The sequence below is a fragment of the Indicator indicator genome, chromosome 40, assembly GCF_027791375.1.
Source record: "Indicator indicator isolate 239-I01 chromosome 40, UM_Iind_1.1, whole genome shotgun sequence".
Lineage (NCBI taxonomy): Eukaryota > Metazoa > Chordata > Aves > Piciformes > Indicatoridae > Indicator > Indicator indicator.
In genome coordinates this window covers 824,168-845,300 of record NC_072049.1, presented here as the reverse complement: position 1 = coordinate 845,300, position 21,133 = coordinate 824,168, and the positions used below count along the sequence as shown (strand labels likewise).

The window sequence follows — 21,133 nt, the reverse complement described above, 5'->3', positions numbered from 1 at the left end:
GAGGAGGGGATGGAGGGGAGGGAGGGGATGGAGGGGAGGGAGGGGATGGAGGGGATGGAGGGGGAGGGAGGGGGATGGAGGGGATGGAGGGGGAGGGGGATGGAGGGGAGGGAGGGGATGGAGGGGAGGAGGGGATGGAGGGGATGGGGGGAGGGGATGGAGGGGATGGAGGGGATGGAGGGGAGGAGGGGATGGAGGGGACGGAGGGGATGGAGGGATGGAGGGGATGGAGGGGACGGAGGGGAGGGGATGGAGGGGAGAGGGGATGGAGGGGATGGAGGGGATGGAGGGGATGGAGGGGAGAGGGGATGGAGGGGATGGAGGGGAGAGGGGAGGAGGGATGGAGGGGATGGAGGGGATGGAGGGGAGGAGGGGATGGAGGGAGGGGATGGAGGGATGGAGGGGACAGAGGGATGGAGGGGATGGAGGGGACGGAGGGGATGGAGGGGATGGAGGGGATGGAGGGGATGGAGGGGACGGAGGGGATGGAGGGGACGGAGGGGATGGGGGGAGGGAGGGGGATGGAGGGGATGGAGGGGATGGAGGGGATGGAGGGGACGAGGGGATGGAGGGGATGGAGGGGACGGAGGGATGGAGGGGATGGAGGGGATGGAGGGATGGAGGGGAAGGGGATGGAGGGAGGAGGGGATGGAGGGGATGCAGGGGATGGAGGGGATGGAGGGGATGGAGGGATGGAGGGGATGGAGGGGACAGAGGGGACAGAGGGGATGGAGGGGATGGAGGGGACGGAGGGGATGGAGGGGATGGAGGGGATGGAGGGGACGGAGGGGATGGAGGGGATGCAGGGGATGGAGGGGATGGAGGGGATGGAGGGGATGGAGGGGATGGAGGGGACAGAGGGGACAGAGGGGATGGAGGGGACAGAGGGGATGGAGGGGATGGAGGGGATGGAGAGGGAAAAGGGACAAGGGGTGTAGATGGGGATGGAGGATGCTGGAGGGGGACAGGAGAGTGGCAGGGGATGGGGGCCATGGGTAAGAAGGGGGTGACATGGAGGCAGAGCCACCATCCTACCTCCCACCAGCAGCGTGGTGCCATTGCCAAACTCGTAGTGGACGTAGAGGTGGGCACAGAGGTAGATGCCAGCGTGCTCTGGCCGGGCACTGGCGATGTGCAGGGTGACCTTGTGCCTCCCAAACTCGCAGGAGAACTCCCCCTGTGCCCTGTCCCAGCACCCCACGATCAGGACAGGCTTCCCCTTGCCACACCAGTACCAGGACACACTGTCTCTGCTCTCCATGTCCTTGCTGGCCTCGCAGATGATCTCCACTGGCTTCCCGGGATCCACAAACAGGACAGACTGGGGCTGCTGCAGCCTCAGCAGCAGTGCCAGGGCTGTGGGGACCAACCCGGGGCTCATTCCCTCCACCAGCACCCAGCTCACCCCCACCACAAACCCCAACATCATCTGCTCTATCCCCTCCACATCCCCTCCACATCCCCTCCAACCCCTCCACATCCCCTCCACATCCCCTCCACATCCCCTCCATCCCCTCCACATCCCCTCCACATCCCCTCCACATCTCCTCCATCCCCTCCACATCCCCTCCACATCCCCTCCACATCCCCTCCACATCCCCTCCACATCCCCTCCAACCCCTCCACATCCCCTCCACATCTCCTCCACTCCCCTCCACATCCCCTCCACCCCTCCACATCCCCTCCACATCCCTCCATCCCCTCCACATCCCCTCCACATCCCCTCCATCCCCTCCACCCCCTCCACATCCCTCCATCCCCTCCACATCCCCTCCACCCCCCATCCCCCTCCACATCCCCTCCACATCCCCTCCACATCCACTCCACATCCCCTCCCCATCCCCTCCACATCCCCTCCACTCCCCTCCCATCCCCTCCACTCCCCTCCACATCCCCTCCACATCCCTCCACCCCCTCCACATCTCCTCCACCCCTCCACATCCCCTCCACATCCCCTCCACATCCCCTCCCACCCCTCCACATCCCCTCCACATCCCCTCCACATCCCCTCCACATCCCCTCCACATCCCCTCCACATCCCCTCCACATCCCCTCCATCCCCTCCACATCCCCCTCCACCTCCCCTCCCCATCCCCTCCCATCCCCTCCCACCCCCCTCCACATCCCCTCCACCTCCCCCCCCCCCCATCCCCTCCCCACCCCCTCCACATCCCCCCCCCTCCCCTCCCCCCCCCACTCCCCTCCACCCCTCCCCCCCTCCACATCCCCTCCACATCCCCTCCCCATCCCCCCACCCCCTCCCCTCCCCCCCCCCCTCCCCATCCCCTCCACCCCCTCCACCCCTCCCCCCCCCACATCCCCTCCACATCCCCTCCCACCCCCCCCTCCCTCCCCCTCCACCTCCCCTCCACCCCCTCCCCACCCCCCATCCCCTCCCCACCCCCTCCATCCCCTCCACATCCCCCCCATCCCCTCCACCTCCCCTCCACTCCCCTCCCACCCCCTCCATCCCCTCCACATCCCCCCCTCCCCCCCATCCCCTCCCCATCCCCTCCCACCCCTCCACCCCTCCACCCTCCTCCATCCCCCCCCCATCCCCTCCACCCCTCCACATCCCCTCCATCCCCCTCCATCCCCTCCATCCCCCCCATCCCCTCCATCCCCTCCACATCCCCTCCATTTCCTCCATCTTTTCACCTCCTCCATCCCCTCCATCTTCTCCATCCCACCCCACCTTCTCTGTCCCTTCCACGCCTCCCCACCTCTCCAAAAATCTCCTCAAACCAAGGCTTGTCCTCCCCTTGTCCCCAGCCCTGTCCCTTGTCACCCACGCAGATGGAGCCACAGCAGCCCTGTGGTGACCAGCAAGCCCCCAGCTGCCATGGGTCATCAGAGTCACACCAGAGGGCCCAGCTCCTCCCTGGGGTCAAGCCCTTCTGCAGAGCTGCTGCAACCACAGGGTGCCCTGGGCAGTGGCACCCCCCACACCCCCTGGCTTCGTCACTGGGGACGTGGAGGCCGCCTGGCCACGTGCTGCATCCCAGAGCATCCCTGGCAGGAAGCTCCTGGGGGTGGGATGGCTCCGTCTGCACTTCACCTCCCTGCTTTTGAAGCCTCTGAGAAAAAATTGGGTGCTTTTGGGGGGGGGCATTGTGGGGCAAAAAATAAACCCCAAACAAAACCACCTGGGGAGTGTGCTGAGCAGAAGGGATGCTGACCTCCTCCTCCCCCCCCCCCACCTCCAAACCTCCAAAATGGGGAGAAAACCATTTATGGAGGCAAATCCTGAGGGAGATGCTGCAGGCCACTAGCTGGGACCAGGCTTGAAGGGGGAAATTTGGGGGGAGGCTAAATATTTTGGGGCTGGAGATGGCCCTAGCCAGGAGCAGACTGGAGAAGAATCCTCCCCCAAGCCCAGCTGGGTCCCAAACATTCTGAAATCACAGAAATGCCACTGCCAGCACTGCTCTGGGGACAATTCCCTGCAGCATTTGATGGTCATTCCACCCCCCCCCCCCCCAAAAAAAAAATAACTTCCATCAAGGGGACTAAAAAGCTGCAAAACCACCCCCAGCCCCCCCCAGCAGCCCCAGCACCCCTGCCCCCTCCCCCCCACCCCCAGCACCCCGGCCCCACCACTGCCTTTCCTGCTGTGGTTGGGCACAAATGGGCCAGCAGCCAAAGAGGCACTGAAAAACATCTCAAGCCCCATTGCTGGGGAGGGGTGGGGGGGTAGGGGAAGAGGTTTGCTGTCGATAAACCCCCAAAAGGTGACAAAATGCAATGGCAAGGACTGACCGCAGCCAGCTCCAGCTCGAGCAGAGCCCCACAGCTGCTGCAGAGAGGCAGAGAAATCTGCTCCACATCTTGAATTAGTCCTGCTGGAGCTGGGTGCCGTGGTCCAGAGGGCAGTTCCCAATGGATCTCATGCGAGAATCTAGGGAAATCCAGCCCCAAGGTGAAGGAAGAGCAAGAGGTTTGTCTGGGAGAGGAGGAAAACTTGAGATGAGAGAGGCCAGGGGTGCTCAGAGGGCTGCCTGGGGGGTGAAACCCCCACATTGCAACGCGGGGCTGGAATGAAAACCCAGTTTTGGAAGCAAGAGCCAAAGGATTTCGGGATCTCTTCTCGAATTCCCTCCCCGAATTCCATCCCTTAGCTGCCCAAATCCTAAATAACCTCCCCGGGCTGATGGTTCCCGGGACTCTCAAACCCTCCCCAGCATCAAACCCACCCCAAAAATGGCCTCATGGGTGGGGGATGGGTGGCAAAGTCACAGTTTCCACCCAATTTCCAACACCCACGGAGGTGTCTGAGTCTGGAAAGTACCACGCTGCGGGGACGCACACGTGGGGGACCCTCCCCCTCCCCCCCCCGCCCCCGTGCTGGCTGGGGCAGGGCCAGCTCCTGCGGTGCCTCCTTTGACCTTTTCCAGGGCGTGTGGCCACCAACAGCCCCGGGGGGCCTCGTCTGTCAGAGTCCCCCCCAGCCCAACAGCCTGGGAAGGAGACAAAAATCTGCAGGACGGAGAGAAGATCTCCCTGGAGAAAGGATTTTGGCCACCATGCCCTACAGGCTGCTGGGGACCCTCCTGCTCCTCCTGCCAGGTGCGTTTCCCCCAGCTCCTACCCGGGGTGAGATTTGCTGATCTGGGGCTTTTCAACCTCCAAAACACTCTTGGAAAGTGCAGAAAATCCAACGGAAAGCTGCCCTCATGCAGGAGCTGCCTCGGTGGAGAAGACGCAGGTCCAGCAAAGCCCAAGAGAGCTCTGGGTGCGTCCTGGGCAGAAGGTGGAGCTGAGCTGTCGCATTCCAGAGCACAACCGGCAGGTGACTTGGTACAAGGAGAAGCCAGGAGGGGGTTTGCTCTTGATTTACCACCAGACCAGTTTCTGCCGTCCGATGGGAAAATACTCAGGAAGGATAGAAAAGTTGTGGAACTTCTCCTTCACCATCAGCCCCGTGCAAAGGGAGGACTCGGGGGTTTATTACTGCAGCTTCCCCGGTCCCCCCAAACAGTCCCCCCAGTTTGGGGATGGCACCAGGCTCATCGTCACTGGTGAGTGCCCAGCAGGTCACATCGTGGCTGGGGGATTTGTGCCACCCTCCAGCACCTTCTTTCCTTCCTTAGATGCCACCGAGCCCAAGCTCTCCATCCTGGTGCCGGTTGACTCAGAGGAGCCTGGGCAGCCCCCGGCCAACATCCCTGTGCTCTGCCACCTCTACGATATCCCCCCGGGCTGGGACACGGTGAAGTGGCAGCCCGGCGGGGAGGTGACGCCTGTGACAGCGGCGACCATGGATGATCAGGGTGTCCTCAGCGCCTGGAGCATCACTTGGGTCCCAGCCGAGCGGTGGGACGGGGCCGCAGCCTGCACGGCCACGGAGAACAGCACGGGCAGGACCCTCGGTGTTACCATCGGTAAGGAATCCGGGGGGGGACGACACTTTAATCCATCCCACTGCCCCCCCGGCATGGCACATCCCAGCCTCTATCCACCCCCTGCATCCCAGCTCTTTCAGCCATCCCTCAGGAAGGAAATCCCCGCATCCCGATCCCTCCTCCTTAGGATACAGTTTGGAAATCCCTCCCATCCCCTTGCCTGATCTCTTCGCTGGGATCTCCTCGCTGGGATCTCCCCATCCTCCACCCATCCCCTCCCTGATCTCTTCGCTGGGATCTCCTCGCTGGGATCTCCCCATCCTCCACCCATCCCCTCCCTGATCTCTTCGCTGGGATCTCCTCGCTGGGATCTCCCCGCGCTGGAAGGCTTTGAACTGCAATGTCCTTGCCTTGCACAGCTCCGACCCCGCCGCCCCTCTCCCTTCCCCTCCCCCCCCCCCCGTTTTGGGGGGGTGCTAAGCCCTGCCCACTCCCCCCCCCCGCCCCCCCCCCCATTTTGGGAGATGCTTAGCCCTGACCTCCCGTTTTGGGGGATACTCAGCCCTGACCCCCCACATCTGTGGGGGTTACTCAACCCTGACCTCCTACTTTAGAGATGCTCAGCCCCCTGGTCATCCATTTTAGGGGATGCTGAGCCCTGACTCCCTGTTTTTGGGGGTGCTCTGTGCTGATGCCCGTTTGGGAGGCTGATAGCTCCCTGGAGCGACCCCAACCCACATTCTCCCTGCTTCTCTCAACTCCCTGTGTCCCCGTGACAGAGGGATGCCCTTCCTGGCCGCTGGCACTGGGACTGTCCTGCGTTTCCCTCCTTCTACTGCTCCAGGTCTCCATCCTGCTTTGCCGGTGGCGTCTAGCTGGGGGTGACCCCCCCCCCCCCCCCGCCGTCCCCTGCCACCTCTGCACCTCCCAACCCATGAGAGTCACCCAGGAGGTAAAACCACTTCCTCCAGCCCTGCTTGGAGAGAAATTCTTCTATTTACAGAGCCCTGAGGACACTCTGGTCAAAGACCAGCACCCCGGGGCTGCAGATTTTACGGGGGTGGGGGTGAAACCCCCTCCCAGCCTGGTGAGAAAATTCATTTTGGGGCTGATTCTGCTGTGGTTGCGTCCCTGGAGCATCCCCAAAGCAGTGGGGTGACATCCAGGGTGAATCTCAGCTGGATCCAGGAACAGCCAAGTGTTGGTGTGTCCCTACAAAATCCATTTTTTTTTTTAGGGGAGCACTGCAGCTCCCCAGCCCTTTGCATGGCAGCTGAGGCTGCCTCAAAAAGCATCAAAATCTGGCAGAAAGATTGGGTAGATGTGAAATATTTCACTTTGTGAGCTGGAGGCAGCACCTTTTGCACCACCCCCCAGCATCACTCACCCGCTCCCACCCAGGGCAGCTAAAAAAAAAATATCCTGTGCTGAGGGTTTGTTTTGGCTCCATGAACACAAAGTGAGGTTTAATAACCCCAGGTCTTGCTTTCTCTTGCAGGATCCCCAGGAGTGAAGGCACTGAAGTGCCCCAACTCTGCCAAAACCACAAAGGAGAGAAAAACCAAAAAGAAAAGGGGAAAACTGTGGGGGTGCACGGGATGAGAGCTGGGAGGGTGAGTGCTTGGAACACAAAGCCCCATCAGCAAGTTGGGAATTTGCAGGAGCTTTTCCAAAAGCAGGAGGATTTTGCTTTCCTGACAAGATTGAAGCACCAGCCCTGAGAGAAAATTATTTTTTTTTTTCAGCTTCTTGAGGAAGGTCTGTAGCAGATTTGTGTTTTTTTTTTTTTTTTAATATTCATTAATAAACACAAAAGCAAATAATTTTCCTGGCTGCTCGTGGATGGGATCACACAAAAAGTGCCTGGAAAGCTGATTTCTGGGGTTTGTCAGCACCAAAACACTGCAGAAAAAAAAAAAATGCAAAACCCCTCCTTGGGCAGCTGTGAAGTGGGGCTGGACCAGCCAGTGCTGTCCAGTGGCCAGACATGACCAGTTGGGGTGGCTGGAGCACAGACTCACACTGGTCTGGGTGGAAGGGACCTTCAGAGCTCATCCAAGCCCTGCAGTCCCCAGGGACATCCCCAGCCAGAGCAGGCTGCTCACAGCCCCAAACAACCTGAGCTGGGCTGGTGCCAGCCAGGGGGCATCTCCCCTGGGCAGCCTGGGCCAGGCTCTGCCCACCCTCAGCACCACCAATTTCTCCTTCTCTCCGCTCTCCATCTCCCTCTTGTACTTCCAAACCATCCCTCCCCTTGTCCTGCCACCACAGGTCCTGCTCCAAACTCTGTCCCCAGCTTTCTGCTCAGCCCTGGAAGGGCTCCAGAAGGTCTCCCTGGAGCCTTCTCCTCTCCAGGCTGAACTCCCCCAACTCTCTCAGCCTGGCCTCCCAGCAGAGGGCTTCCAGCCCTGCCAGCAGTGCTGTGGCCTCCTCTGGCCCTGCTCCAACAGGTCCCTGTCTGTGCTGTGCTAATGACTCCAGAGCTGCCCCAGCCCTGCAGGGACTCTCAGGAGAGTGCAGCAGAGGGGCAGAATCCCCTCCCTATTTTATGCCATAAGGAACTGGTGATTAAAGGAACCTTCTTCTTCCAGAGCCTTTTTCTCTATTTCATGCTCTCTGCAGTTGGCATTTCTGACTCTCCCTGGCAGTGCCATGCTCCCTGGTCGGCAGCAGCCAGAGGCCAGCAGCTGCTATTGACACAAGGTCAGGAGAGCTTTATTTAGAACAGCCAAGCCCCCAGAGAATGGGACCAGCCCCAACCCTGTCATCCCAAACTCTTTCCACCCCTCTACAGACTCCCATGGGATGAGGCAGCTCACCTCACCCACCTCTGGGTGGGGACAAAATCAGAGAGTTGTTTGGCTTGGAGAAGCCCTTCAAGATCATCCAGTCCAACATCAACCCAACACCACCATGGCCACCAAACCAGGGCCCCAAGTGCCATGGCCACAGGTTTCTTGAACACCTCCAGGGATGGGGACTCCACCACCTCCCTGGGCAGCCTGGTTCAACGCCTGCCTCTTGCAGGACAGAAATTGTTCCTCGTGTCCAACCTAAACCTTGCCTGGCACAACCTCAGGCCATTTCCTCTCCTTCTATCACCTGATCCTAGGGAGGAGAGACCTACCCCCACCTCACTCCAGCCTACTCTCAGGTAGTCATAGAGAGCATTGAGGTCTCCTCCCCACCCTCCTCTTCTCCACCTCACAGCCATCAGGGAATGGATTGGTCGGGTTTGCTGCATCCATCTCCTCATCCCCAGCAGCACAACCACCAAACAATGTCCCCTTGGGGACTTCCGCAGGAATCCTGCTGATGTCCTCTCCTGGGCACATGGCATTGTTAGCAGCCTGCTGCTGCTTCCCTTCCAGTCACACTTCCGCCCATGAAAGCTGGGAAATGAGGCAGCCCTTCCGCGCCGGGGACAGCGCTGACCTCAGCCACACCTCGGGGCCATGGCGTCAGCCCCTCCGGAGCTGGATGCCTGGAGATCAGAGACTCGGAATGGTAGGGGCTGACAGATGGCACTGGGCTGGAAGGGACCCTCCAGGGTCACCTTGTCCAACCCCCCTGCACTCAGCAGGGGCGCGTCCAGCCGGAGCAGGCTGCCACGTTGAGTCGGATCTTGGATGTCTTCAGGGATGGAGCCTCGACCACATCCCTGGGCAGCCTGTCCCAGTGTCTGCCCAGCCTCATTGTGCAGAACTTCTTCCTCATGCCCAAACTAAACCTGCCCTGCTCCACTTTCAAACCACTGCCCCCTCAGCAGGGACACCTCCAGCTGGAGCAGGCTGCCCAGGCTGCCACGTTGAGTCAGATCTTGAGTGTCTTCAGGGATGGAGCCTCGACCACATCCCTGGGCAGCCTGTCCCAGTGTCACCCCCTCCCTGCCTCCGCCCCCCCCACGCCCCCCCTGGCAGCCGTCCAGTGTCTGCCAGCCTCATTGTGCAGAACTTCTTCCTCATGCCCAAACTAAACCTGCCCTGCTCCAGTTTCAAACCACTGCCCCCCCTCAGCTGGGACAGCCTCCAGTCTGGGAGTCAGGCTGCCCGATGGCTGCCACGTTGAGTCAGATCTTGAGTGTCTTCAGGATGGAGCCTGCGACTAACATCCCTGGGCACCTGTCCGCCAGTGTCTGCCCAGCCCAGTGCAGAGCTCATGGCAGCCTGTCCCAGTGTCTGCCCAGCCTCATTGTGCAGAACTTCCTCCTCATGCCCAACCTAAACCTGCCCTGCTCCACTTTCAAACCACTGCCCCCTCTGCTACATTGAGTCAGATCTCAAAGTCTTCAGGGATGGGGCTTCAACCATGTCCCTGGGCAGCCTGTCCCAGTGTCTGCCCAGCCTCATTGTGCAGAACTTCCTCCTCATGCCCAACCTAAACCTGCCCTGCTCCACTTTCAAACCACTGCCCCTCATCCTATCCCCACAGCCCCTTCTGAAGTCCCTCCTCAGCCTCCCTGTAGATATTGAAATGCAGCTCTAAGGTCTCCCTGGAGCCTTTTCTTCTCCAGGTTGAACAACCTCAACCCTCTCAGCCTGTCCCCACAGGGGAGGTGCTCCAGCCCTCTGAACATCTTTGTGGCCTCCTCTGGACACTCAGCAGCAGGTCCATGTCTCTCTTGTGTTGGGGGTCCCAGTGCTGGATGCAGTGCTGTAGGTGGGGTCTCAGCAGAGCAGAGGGGCAGAATCCTCTCCCTCCATCTCTGGCCACTCTTCTTCTGGTGCAGTCCAGGCTGCCATTGACCTTCTGGGCTGCAAGAGCCCAGTGCTGGCTTTTGTCCAGCTTCTCACCCATCAGCACCCCAAGTCCTTTTCTGCAGGGCTGCTCTCAAGCTCACCAGCCCCAGCCCGGATTGAGAGCAAGGATATCCCAGCCCAGAGCAGGACCTTGCAGTTTGATTTGTTGAACTGCACGAGGATTGGAAGGGACCTCTGGAGATGATCTCATCCAACCCCCCTGTTCTAGTGGGGTCACCCACAGCAGCTTACCCAGGATCACAATGTCCCTGGGAGTGGGAAGAAATGTTGGTTTGGCTGCTTTTGTTGGCTGCTCTTCAGGTGATGTTTGGGAGCTGTGTTGGGAGAGGTGGAAAGAGAGTAAGAACAAAGTGAAAAGGAAAAAAAAAAAAAAAAAGGAACAAAAATAGAGTGGTTCCTTTTCGTGTCCAGAAATGCAACTTGAAATCTGGAGCCTGTTTCCCAGCACCCTGGAATCAGGGAATTGTTTTGGTTGGAAGAGACCTTGCAGATCATGGAGCCAAACCCTTTACCCAGCACTGCCAGGGCACTACCAAAGCATAGCCCTCAGCACCACATCCCTAAGGCTCTGAAACCTCTCAAGGGATGGGGACTCCACCACTGCCCTGGACAACCCTCAAAGAGCAGAAATTGTTCCTCATGTCCAACCTGAACCTCCCCTGGGGCAACTTGAGGCCATTTCCTCCTGCCCTGTCCCTTGTTCCTTGGCAGAAGAGCCCAACCCCCCCTCCAGCCTCCTCTCAGGGAGTCGTGGAGAGCCTGAAGGTCTCCCCTCAGTTTTCTCTTCTCCAGGCTGAATAACTCCAGGTTCCTTAGCCACTCCTCAGAAGTTCTCCAGACCCTTCACCAGCTTTGTTGCCCTTCTCTGGACACGCTCCAGTGTCTCCCCCTGTCCCTGGGTGGGTGCCTCCTCCTGTGGGACTCTGGCTCTGGTGCTTCCTCTCTCTCAGGAGAAAACAGAAGTGAGAGTTTTGGTGGCTTGAATGGCAAACAGCTGGCCTGGGACTGAGTGGGGGCCACGGGGCTGGTGTGGGACAGGTGTGGATGTCTGTGGGGCAACCAGGTGGGACAGCAGTGGTGGGCAGTGCCCTTCTCAGCCTTGTGCCATGAATTTGAAAGCAAGGACTGCTCCTGATGTGGAGATGTGGTGCTGAAGGCCAATGCTTTAGTGGTGACCTGGCAGTGCTGGGTCTCTTAGACCTCTCTTAGAGGTCTCTTCCAACCCAAACCATTCCATAACTTGATTCTACCCCATCTCCAAACACAGCTCCTCTCTTCCTTTCTCCTTTTCCTCTGCTGCCTTCTGTCTCTGTTTGCCACCATCCACCTCCTGCACCTCATCCCCACACACCCCACCACCTACTGCCATGCTCAAGAGTCCACAAAACCTGCTGCATAAACAATGAATTCCCCAAGATCTCAGCACCCCCCAGCAGCCCCCATCCCATGTGCTGTCCCAGAACCAGCTGGGTGACAGCAAAATTTACCTTAGAATCATAGAGTCCTCGAATCAGTCAGGGTTGGAAGGGACCACAAGGATCATCTAGTTCCAACCCCCCTGCCATGGGCAGGGACACCTCACACCAGATCAGGCTGGCCAGAGCAGAACCTTCTGCTCCTGCTTCACACCCCAGCTACCACCAGTTTCCACCAGCATCATGTTATCTCCTTGGAGGTTTGCCTGCACCAGACAGCTGTTCCCTACGAAGCAGAAGAGGAAAATGTTGAGGTCCTCCTCGTTCTCCTTCCAAGAAATGTTCTCCTCGTTTTATTTTTAGGGAAGAGAGGAAAAGAAGTGGCTGACAAGATGTTAACAAGATCCCACCACCCTGTGGATGGAAACACCAAAGGTGGCTCCTCAAACATCCCAGGGGGGCATTTCTCTACAATGAAGGGTGGTGAAACACCAGAACAGGTTGCCTGGGAAGGTTGTGGCTGTCCCCTCCCTGGAGGTGTTCAAGGTCAGGCTGGATGAGGTTGGTGGGAGGTGTCCCTGCCCATGGCAGGGGGTTGGAACTGGATGATCTTGAAGGTCCCTTCCAGCCCATCTGGATTCTTTTCCAACCATTCTATGATTCTATGGCTCCTATCCACTCTAAACCAAAAGCAGCCTGCAACTGTTTTTGCTTACTGATGGAGAAACTGAGGCCTGGGAAGGTGACATGAAGCCAAGACAAAAATCCCCCAAGACTTTAATGGAAGTTGGGATCTCAGTCTGACTCCCAGGCATTGCTCCTGCCTTCATCTCCTGTCTGCTCTACGAGAGGGGTTTGCTGTTAATAACTGTGGTTTACTCCATTACAACATAATCAAAACCATCCTCCCTCTCCTCCTGAGCTCATCCAGCCACACTAAACCCTCCCTGAGGAAGGAATTCCCAAGATTTACGACTCAAACCCTCCACAGAATCTTCGCACAGAGAAAAATCTTCCGTCCTGGGGTAGCGTCAGGAGCATCTCACATCTTCCAACCCAGTCAGGACAACTCCAGCCCAAACTGACATTGCAAACTGCAGAAGAAGTTGTCTTCTCTGGAGGCTGCAGGGTCCAGCCCTCACCAGAGTCATTTCCTGCCTCTGCTGGGACAAGAAATTCTCCAGCAGCCGCACCGGTGGACGGCACCCAGGCAGAGGATGAGGAACTTTTTAATTGCAGCACTTTTGGTTCTTCATTTTTCACCAGGTAAATACTTTGAGCTCTTTTTTTGCTTTTGTGTTTTTTGTTTTTTTTTTTTTTCCCCCTGCTCTTCCAGCTTTTGGTTTATTTCCACCACGTTGCTGAAGTGCTTGGGGTTGCTTTATTCCTTCGCTGCCAGGATGCTGCTGCATGACAGTCAGGGTGGGGCCTGGGGGAGTGGGGGATGGAAGGTTTTGAGATGTTTGTTGGGAGATGGGCTCAGCAGTTACAAAACAAAACAACAAGGGGCAAATGTTGAGGAATCAATAAACGTTAGAGGGAAGTGGGTGCTTGGAGAGTACTCAGAGTGCTCAGAGAACGGGGTCCGTGCTTGCAGAAGAAAGTCTGTGCCTGGGGAATATTGTCCCTGCCCAGAGAATAAAATCTGTGCTTGGGGAATGTTGTCCCTGCCTGGGGAATAGATCCATTGCATGGTTTATCTTGGAAGGAACCTGGAAGATCATCCAGTTCCAACTCCCTGAATATTGTCCCTGCTCGGAGAAGAAAGTCTGTGCTTGGAGAACGTGGTCCTTGCCTGGAGGATGTGGTCTGTGCTTGCAGACCAGAGTCTGCTAACAAGTGTTTTCCACACTGCATTCAAAATAATCTGCAGTAGGCAGCTGGGAGTTGTTAAGAGAGACAAAATGCAGGCAAAGGGGACGTACACCTCCCCCAAGTCCCCCCCCCCCCTGCAAGCAGGATTTCCTGACGCCTCAGGTGGGCACTTAGGAGCTTGCAGTCAGGGGCTGTGCAGCGGCAGCAGGTTAGAGGCATGAACCTGAAGCTAGTTAGGGACAAACACACAGCAAGGAGGCAATGCTGCTGGGAAGGCAGAGTGGAGAACTGGTTGAGGGGTGAGGAACTGGGAAGTGGCAGCTCTGCCCTGCCTGCCAGCCACAAAAAGCCTTCTTCCTCCTGCTTCCCCTCAACCGTGCTGGAGCCAAACTGAAACCATCACACGAGGGGTTAAAAGCAGCAGTGCTGGGGGTGGTATTTCCAGATGGAAGCTTTTTGCTCGATGCTTCTCTTGTTATTCTTAGCACAGCTCCAGAGCAAATCCAACTGGGAGTAACTTTCTCAGAAAGCTCTGTGCCTGGGACAGCATCTCCCAAGAGCCCACGAGAGCTGGGGCTGCTGGAGCCAAGAAAGGGTTTTGAGGGCAGGCGTGGGAAGGTGGGGGGTGGATAGGTCACGTTCCACGATTCAGCTTCTCAGTTCAATCCCATTTTCCCCCAAAAGCTCAGGATGGGAATCAGATGGGTCAAAGAGGCAGGATGAGAGATGGTTCTGCCCTTCTGCTCTGCTGAGACCCCCACCTGCAGCATTGTGCCCAGTTCTGGTGCTCCCAGCACAAGGACGTGGAACTGCTGGAGAGGGTTCGGAGGAGGCCGTGAAGCTGATCAGAGGGTGAACAACCTCCCCTGTGGCAGAACCAGGGGAAAGAATTCTGCACGAAGCAATAAATTCATGAAAGGATCCATGGAAAACCATCCCCACCCCCTGAGAGTGCTGGGTGATGATCTGCTGCTTCTCTGTTTGTTTTCAGGGATTGCTGAGACAGCAGAAGAGGAGGAGATCACAGAGTTTTTATACGACTATGCAGCTCGTTTCAGTGAGCAAACCTCACTTCTTGCCTCCTTTCCCAGTGTTTTATGCAAAGTGTGGGAGTGAACTGGGATAAGCAGGATTGGAATGGATACTGGGAGGTCTCCTCCAGCCTCCACCAGGCAAGATCAGGTTTCACCCGTAAAAAACAGTGCAAAGGCACTGAGAAGCCACTGAATCACAGAATGGTTTGGCTTGAAAGGGACCTTCAAGACCATCTAGTTTCAACCCCCCTGCCGTGGGCAGGGACACCTCCCACTAGATCAGGTTGTTCAGAATCTCATCCAACCTGGCCTTGAACACCTCCAGGCAACACCACTGCAACCTCATGCAGTGCCTCACTGTGTGGGGAAGAATTTCTTCCTCCTCTCCAGTCTAAATCCAGCTTCTTCAATCAGAAAGCTGGGGAGATTGTGCCAGGACAAGGGGACGTGGTTTGAAACTGCAAGAGGGAGATTGAGAGTGGACAGAAGGAGAAACTGGTGATGCTGAGGGTGGGGAGAGCCTAGCTCAGGTTGCCCAGAGAGGTGGGAGATGCCTCATCCCTGGAACCATCCCAGGTCAGGTTGTTTGGGGCTCCGAGCAACCTGGTCTGGTTGGGGATATCCCTGCTGGCTGTAGGAGCTTGGACTGGATGAGCTTTAGAGGTCCCTTCCCACTCAAACCATTCCATGATTCCATGATTCCTCTTTCACACAAAGACTTGGTTTTGAATACTTCCAGGTTTGGAGCCACAGCTTCTCTGGGCAATCAAATCCTCTGCAATTATAACCTGCTCACAGGATATCAGGGATTGGAAAGGATCTCCAGAGACCACTGAGTCCAACCCTCCTTCCAGAGCAGGATTGCCTGGGGCAGGTCACACAGGATCTCCTCTCATGCTCCCTGTGCTGCCACCAACACAAACCTCAGTCCCCTCAAACTCAAAGCTGAAGGAAACAAATGGGCTGCCATGGGCTGAGGTCCATCAGAGCTTTACAAGAGGATGGCTCTGAGGGCTGGGGAGATGCTGGTTAGATGGAGGAGGAGGAGGTTTGCTGAGGGGTGGGTGTTAGGTGTGGAAGTGGACAGAGCACAGGTGCCCCTAACCCTCTTCAGTGTCACTGGAGTGAAATGGGTGCCTGGTATCTCCACCAGCTTTAAAAGCAGCCTCTGTAGCTTCCCTGAAAAGAAACCACACCAGGAACCTCTGATACAAAGAGGAGTAACCTGCAGGAAATGGAACCACAGAATGCTTTGGGTTTGAAGGGACCCTTTGCTTCAGGACAGGGTTTGGTGGGCATGGTGGTGTTGGGTTGATGGTTGGACTTGATCTCAGAGGTCTTTTCCAACCTTGATGCTCTGTGACCTTGAGCACTCATCCAGTCCAACCCTCCTGCAGTCAGCAGGGACGTCTTCAACCACAGCAGGTTGCTCAGAGCCCCAAACAACCTGACCTGAACATGCCTTGCCACCAAATGGCTCTCACTGAGATAAATGAAGTGATGCTTTGGTGGGAAAACACAAACCAAGATGAAAAGCAGAGTTAGAAGACATCTTTCTGGAGCTCTTCTGCCCCTGATGGGTCTCTTCACCGTCTGAAACCACATCCTGGGGAGCTAAGCAGGTTACTGAGATGGATGGAGAGCAGAGAGAACCACATTGGCTGCTCCTGCATGGGGACATTGGCTTTGATTGCTGCAGCAGAACGGACTCCTCACCACCCAGCTGGCTGCCATCGCCAGCAAACCCAACCCTCAACCCCAGCAGCCTCTGAAATTCAGTTTCCAGCCCATGGAGCTGGCTGCTGGGAGTTACTGGTGGTGTTATCAGAGTGCTTGGAATCACAGAATGGTAGGGGTTGAAAGGGACTTGTGGAGACCACTGACTCCCACCCCCCCTCTGCCAAAGCAGGGTCACCTGGGGCAGGTCACCAGAACATTTCCAGATGGGGATTGAAAGTCTCCAGAGAAGGAGACTCCACAACCTCTCTGGGCAGCCTGCTCCAGCATCCTCACACCAAAGGAGTTTCTCCTCTTGTTGAGGTGGAACTTCCTGGGTTCCAGTTTGTGTCCACTGCCCCTTGTCCTGTCCTGTCACAGGACACTACTGAAAAGAGCCTGGCCCCTTCCATTGAGCTGATCTCCTCCCAGGCTGCTCTTCTCCATGCTTAACAGCCCCAAGTCTCTCAGCCTTTCCTCCTCAGACAGGTGTTCCAGTCTCTTTGTCATCCTCATAGCCTCTCTCCAGTAGCTCCCAGTTTCTCTTGAACTGGAGAGCCCAGAGCTGGCTCCAGTACTCCAGAGGTGACCTCACCAGGGCAGAGTAGAGGGGCAGGAGAATTTCCCTCGCCCTCCTGTGTCCCTCCAGGAGACCATCAAAGCCTTCTTGGCCACGAAGGCACCTTGCTGTCTCATGTCTGACTGTCCACCAGGACTCCAAGGGGTTGGAGCAGGTGAGAAGCTTGCCTGGGTGCCCTGGGTGGAGGCCCAGGTTGATCAGGGCAGTGCTTCTGTTCCAGGTGACTACTTGTACGCCACGGTAGAATACTACACCGAGAACACCACACTGATCCCCACCGTCATGTACTCCTATGAGGTGAGTTGGACTTTGTATTCCACCCCCCCCACCCCCCAAAAAAAAAAAACAAACCCCAACCCAGCAGCATTCCTTCCCAGACTACTGAAAAGAAAAGAAATCAGTGGATTTAAGCCTTGCTCACTCAACAGCTCCCATCGGTTTGGGCAAAAAGTGTCCATGCGAGAGCCAGGATCAGCTGGGCAAGGATTTGTTCTGCCAGTTTGTGCTGGAGAAGCTCAGAGAAGGGGGAATTCCCAAGATTTCTTGATTAAATCCTATCAAACTCGGCCCAGTGAGGGATCTCTCTGGGCATAAATGAATCCCATGTAAATCTATCCCAGGTAATTCCTTTCCCTGCTCTACTCATGCATCACAGCACCAGCAGGGCTTTGAGGATGTCACCTCCCAGGTCTCAGTGATGGGGACCAGCTATGGAGAAGGAGGGGGAAAGGAGAAGGAGGGGGAAAGGAGAAGGAGGGGGAAAGGAGAAGGAGGGGGAAAGGAGAAGGAGGGGGAAAGGAGAAGGAGAGGGAAAGGAGAAGGAGAGGGAAAGGAGAAGGAGAAGGAAAGGAGAAGGAGGGGGAAAGGAGAAGGAGGGGGAAAGGAGAAGGAGAGGGAAAGGAGAAGGAGAGGGAAAGGAGAAGGAGAGGGAAAGGAGAAGGAGAGGGAAGGAGAGGAGGAAAGGAGGGAAAGGAGAGGAGGGGAAAGGAGAAGGAGAGGGAAAGGAGAAGGAGGAGGGAAAGGAGAGGGAAAGGAGAAGGAGAGGGAAAGGAGAAGGAGTGGGAAAGGAGAAGGAGAGGGAAAGGAGAAGGAGAGGGAAGGAGAAGGAGAGGGAAGGAGAGGAGAGGGAAAGGAGAAGGAGAGGGAAAGGGAGGAGAGGGAAAGGAGGGAAAGGAGAAGGAGAGGGAAAGGAGAAGGAGAGGGAAAGGAGAAGGAGAGGGAAAGGAGAAGGAGAGGGAAAGGAGAAGGAGAGGGAAAGGAGAAGGAGGGGAAAGGAGAAGGAGGGGAAAGGAGAAGGAGAGGGAAAGGAGAAGGAGGGGGAAAGGAGAAGGAGGGGGAAAGGAGAAGGAGGGGGAAAGGAGAAGGAGGGGGAAAGGAGAAGGAGGGGGAAAGGAGAAGGAGGGGGAAAGGAGAAGGAGAGGGAAAGGAGAAGGAGAGGGAAAGGAGAAGGAGAGGGAAAGGAGAAGGAGAGGGAAAGGAGAAGGAGGGGAAAGGAGAAGGAGGGGGAAAGGAGAAGGAGGGGGAAAGGAGAAGGAGGGAGAAGGATGCTTCCCCCAAGAGCAATCCCTAGGGATAGTTGGGAAGGCAGAGGAGCTCATTAGGACATGAACTCTGCCACTGCTTTTTGACTTGTTTTTTGTTGACTTGCCAGGAGGAGTTTGAGGAATTTCAGGAGTCAGTGGGATCGTCCCTCCAGTGCCACCTCCCCCTCATCATCCTCCTCAGCCTCCTGGGGTTCCTACTATGACCCCCATGCCTGAGCTCCTCCTCTGAAGGTACTAAAGCCCTGCAAGGACTCAAACCCTCACTCAAAGCTCATCTTTTAAAGCCAACAAAAATCCATTTTTTTTTTTTTTTTTTTTTTTTTCCCTAAAGAAAGAATCCAGCTGCAAGGCTGGGGACAACCTCAGGAACTTTAATTGCCACCAGGGACTTAAAAATGCATTGCAGGATATTTTTCATACAATCCCAGACTGGGTTGGAAGGGACCTTAAGGATCATTCAGTTCCAACCCCCTGCCTTGGGCAGGGATGCCTTCCACTAGATCAGGTTGCTCAAGGCCTCATCTAACTTGGCTTTGAACACTTCCACGTTTGGAGCCTCCACAACTTCTCTGGGCAACCTCTTCCAGTGTCTCCCCACCCTCACAGGGAAAAAAAAAAAATTCTTCCTAATGTCTCATCTCAATCCAGCTTCTCCCAGTTTGAAGCCATTCCCATTCTCCACCCCAACCTCTTTGCAAGCAGCCTTCAGTAGGAAGGTCCAACGCTGTCCATGCCCACTCTGGTGCCCCCAGCCCACACTGGATCTCACCAACCAGCCAAACCCCCCTTTTAGGTCCTAGTGCTCAGGCACCCCAGGTGCATGCAAGCCTGCTGTGGCTTCAGGCACACCAGGAGGACATGGCAGCTCCTTCCTCCCCCTGTCCCCTCGTTTCAGGCTTTGCTGAGGAGCGACGTCGTCAGCACCTCGGCAGGTCCCGTCCTCCACAACCAAGGTGCCAGTGTGGTTCTGGTTTTCTGGACAAAGCTTTCAATAGATGGATGGTGTCCTCCTGAGCCACAGCCATTGTGCAAACACCGCAGGGCTTTGTCATGACTCCAGTTCTTTCCTATTTCCTCTCCTTCTCTTGTAAATATGGATTCCTGCCAATAAAATGACTCACAATCAGCCTTCGGTCTCCAGCGCGAAGCCACCGACACCCTCCAGGAGAGCACAAGAAGCTTCAGCCCCAGCCAGCCATGACCTGAGCTAACCTGCCCCAAGTTCCCACCCGTTCCTCCAGGAAAAACTCAAAACTTTAGGGGTCAGCTGCAGGTTTTCACAGAACTGCTTTGGATGGAAAAGACTCCCAGGATTGAGTCCAACCATCAACCCGACACCACCATGCCACCGACCCAGGTCCCCAGCTGCCATGGCCACGTTTCTTCAACACCTGGAGGGATGGGGACTCCACCACCTCCCTGGGCAGCCTGCTTCAATGCCTGACCACTCTTGCAGGACAGAAATGGTTCCTTGTGGCCAATCCAAACCTCCCCTGGGGCAACTTGAGGCCATTTCCTCTTGCCCTGTCCCTCGTTCCTTGGCAGAAGAGCTCAACCCCCACCTGGCTCCAGCCTCCTCTCAGGGAGTTGCAGAGAGCAATGAGGTCTCCCTTCAGCCTCCTTTTCTCCAGGCTAAAAATCCAAGTTCCCTCAGCTCCTCCTCCCTAGCCCTGTTCTCCAGACCCTTCCCCAGCTTTGTTGCCCTTCTCTGGACCTCCCCCAGCCCCTCAGTGTCCTTCCTGGAGTGAGGAGCTCAGGATTTGAGGTGTGACCTCACCAGTGCCCAGCACGGGGGCACTATCACTTCCTCCTGGCCACACCACTGATGATCCAAGCCAGGCTGCTGGTGGCCTTTTTGGCCACACAATGGCTCATCTTCAGCACATTTCATCTTCTCAAGTCACCCCAATAAATGGGGCTGGGTTGGGACAAACCCTTTGTGCCATCAAGCATCCACCAGGCTTGTGGGGTTCAGCAGTGTTGTTTTGTTTGGTAAATCATCACTGAACACCAGCAGAAGGAGAATAAATTCCAGACTTGTACAGTGCTGGTGCTATCAAGAGGACCTTTTCAAGCAGCTAACCCCAGCTCATAGCTCCTAGAAAGAGCAGGAAGAAGTTTTCCAGTTGGCTTTCCCCAGAATTGCTCTGAATTCTCTTGATCTCCTAGAATCACCACCAAAATTTGGGTTCCAATGAGAAGCTGGACCAGGAAAAAAGCTCCTTCAAGCAACACAGCCCCCACCAGCTCCCCATGGAGAACAAACTGTGCCAGAAATTGGGGTTGTGGTCAAGAAATCTGAGTTTAGAAATCTCCTTTTGGCCCAGCTGGGAAAAAAAAAAAAAAAAAAAAATCAGTTCCATACTGAGTGGGGTAGTTGTAGAGAAGGAGGGAGGGCAAACACGACCCAGGTGTTTCTATGTGGTCCTGAGAGCTCCTGCAAGGTCCTGAGAGTGCCTGCCATGGTCTGGTGTGATGGTTTTAAAACTGCCTTTTTAATTTTCCTTGACAAATTTTCGAGCAGAGAAGGTGAAAGAATGTAAAGAAATCACTCTCGGGTGTAAGAGAGCCAAATAAAGCTTACTCTAAACACTTCCATTGGAGAAGAGAGAGAGAAATGTTTAAGAATCTCTGCTCCAAACAAGGTTGGGGAGTTGGGCAGTCTGGGACTCAGCTTGCTCAGCTTCTGCCTGCTGCTGCTTTTCTGGTTGGAGACACCACACTGACCTTGTCAAGCTAAGTCTAACAGCCTCTCTGCTTCTTGACCCTCTGTCTTCTGCCATGGGGGGGGGGGGGATTCCTTCTGGCTTGGAGGGGAGGTCCCTTGAGGAAGAAGCCTTGGGGGAAGCAAAGGGGGCTTGGCTGTGCTTGGCTGTTGGTTGCACATGTTTGTGGGGGGTTTGGATGCTGTATATCTGTGCAGATTC

General features: G+C 56.3%; 1 protein-coding gene across 1 annotated transcript; it reads left to right on the top strand.

Annotated features, from left to right (window-relative positions):
- Positions 1–4,523: 4,523 nt before the first annotated feature.
- LOC128978906 (uncharacterized) lies at positions 4,524–20,772 on the top strand. Its single transcript, XM_054396942.1, has 8 exons — positions 4,524–4,566; positions 4,680–5,018; positions 5,091–5,381; positions 12,691–12,783; positions 14,324–14,389; positions 16,883–16,959; positions 18,314–18,437; positions 19,102–20,772. The coding sequence occupies exons 1-7, from the start codon at positions 4,524–4,526 to the stop codon at positions 18,407–18,409; spliced, it is 1,005 nt and encodes a 334-aa protein (XP_054252917.1). The 3' UTR covers positions 18,410–18,437; positions 19,102–20,772.
- Positions 20,773–21,133: the final 361 nt, after the last annotated feature.

Bases quoted from the DNA above. Each gene is read 5' to 3' on its own strand.
- LOC128978906 (XM_054396942.1), top strand. From the start codon at position 4,524: ATGCCCTACAGGCTGCTGGGGACCCTCCTGCTCCTCCTGCCAG. The intron at 12,784-14,323 runs GTAAATACTTTG...GTTTGTTTTCAG, and splicing joins GGTTCTTCATTTTTCACCAG to GGATTGCTGAGACAGCAGAA. The intron at 16,960-18,313 runs GTGAGTTGGACT...TTGACTTGCCAG, and splicing joins CCGTCATGTACTCCTATGAG to GAGGAGTTTGAGGAATTTCA.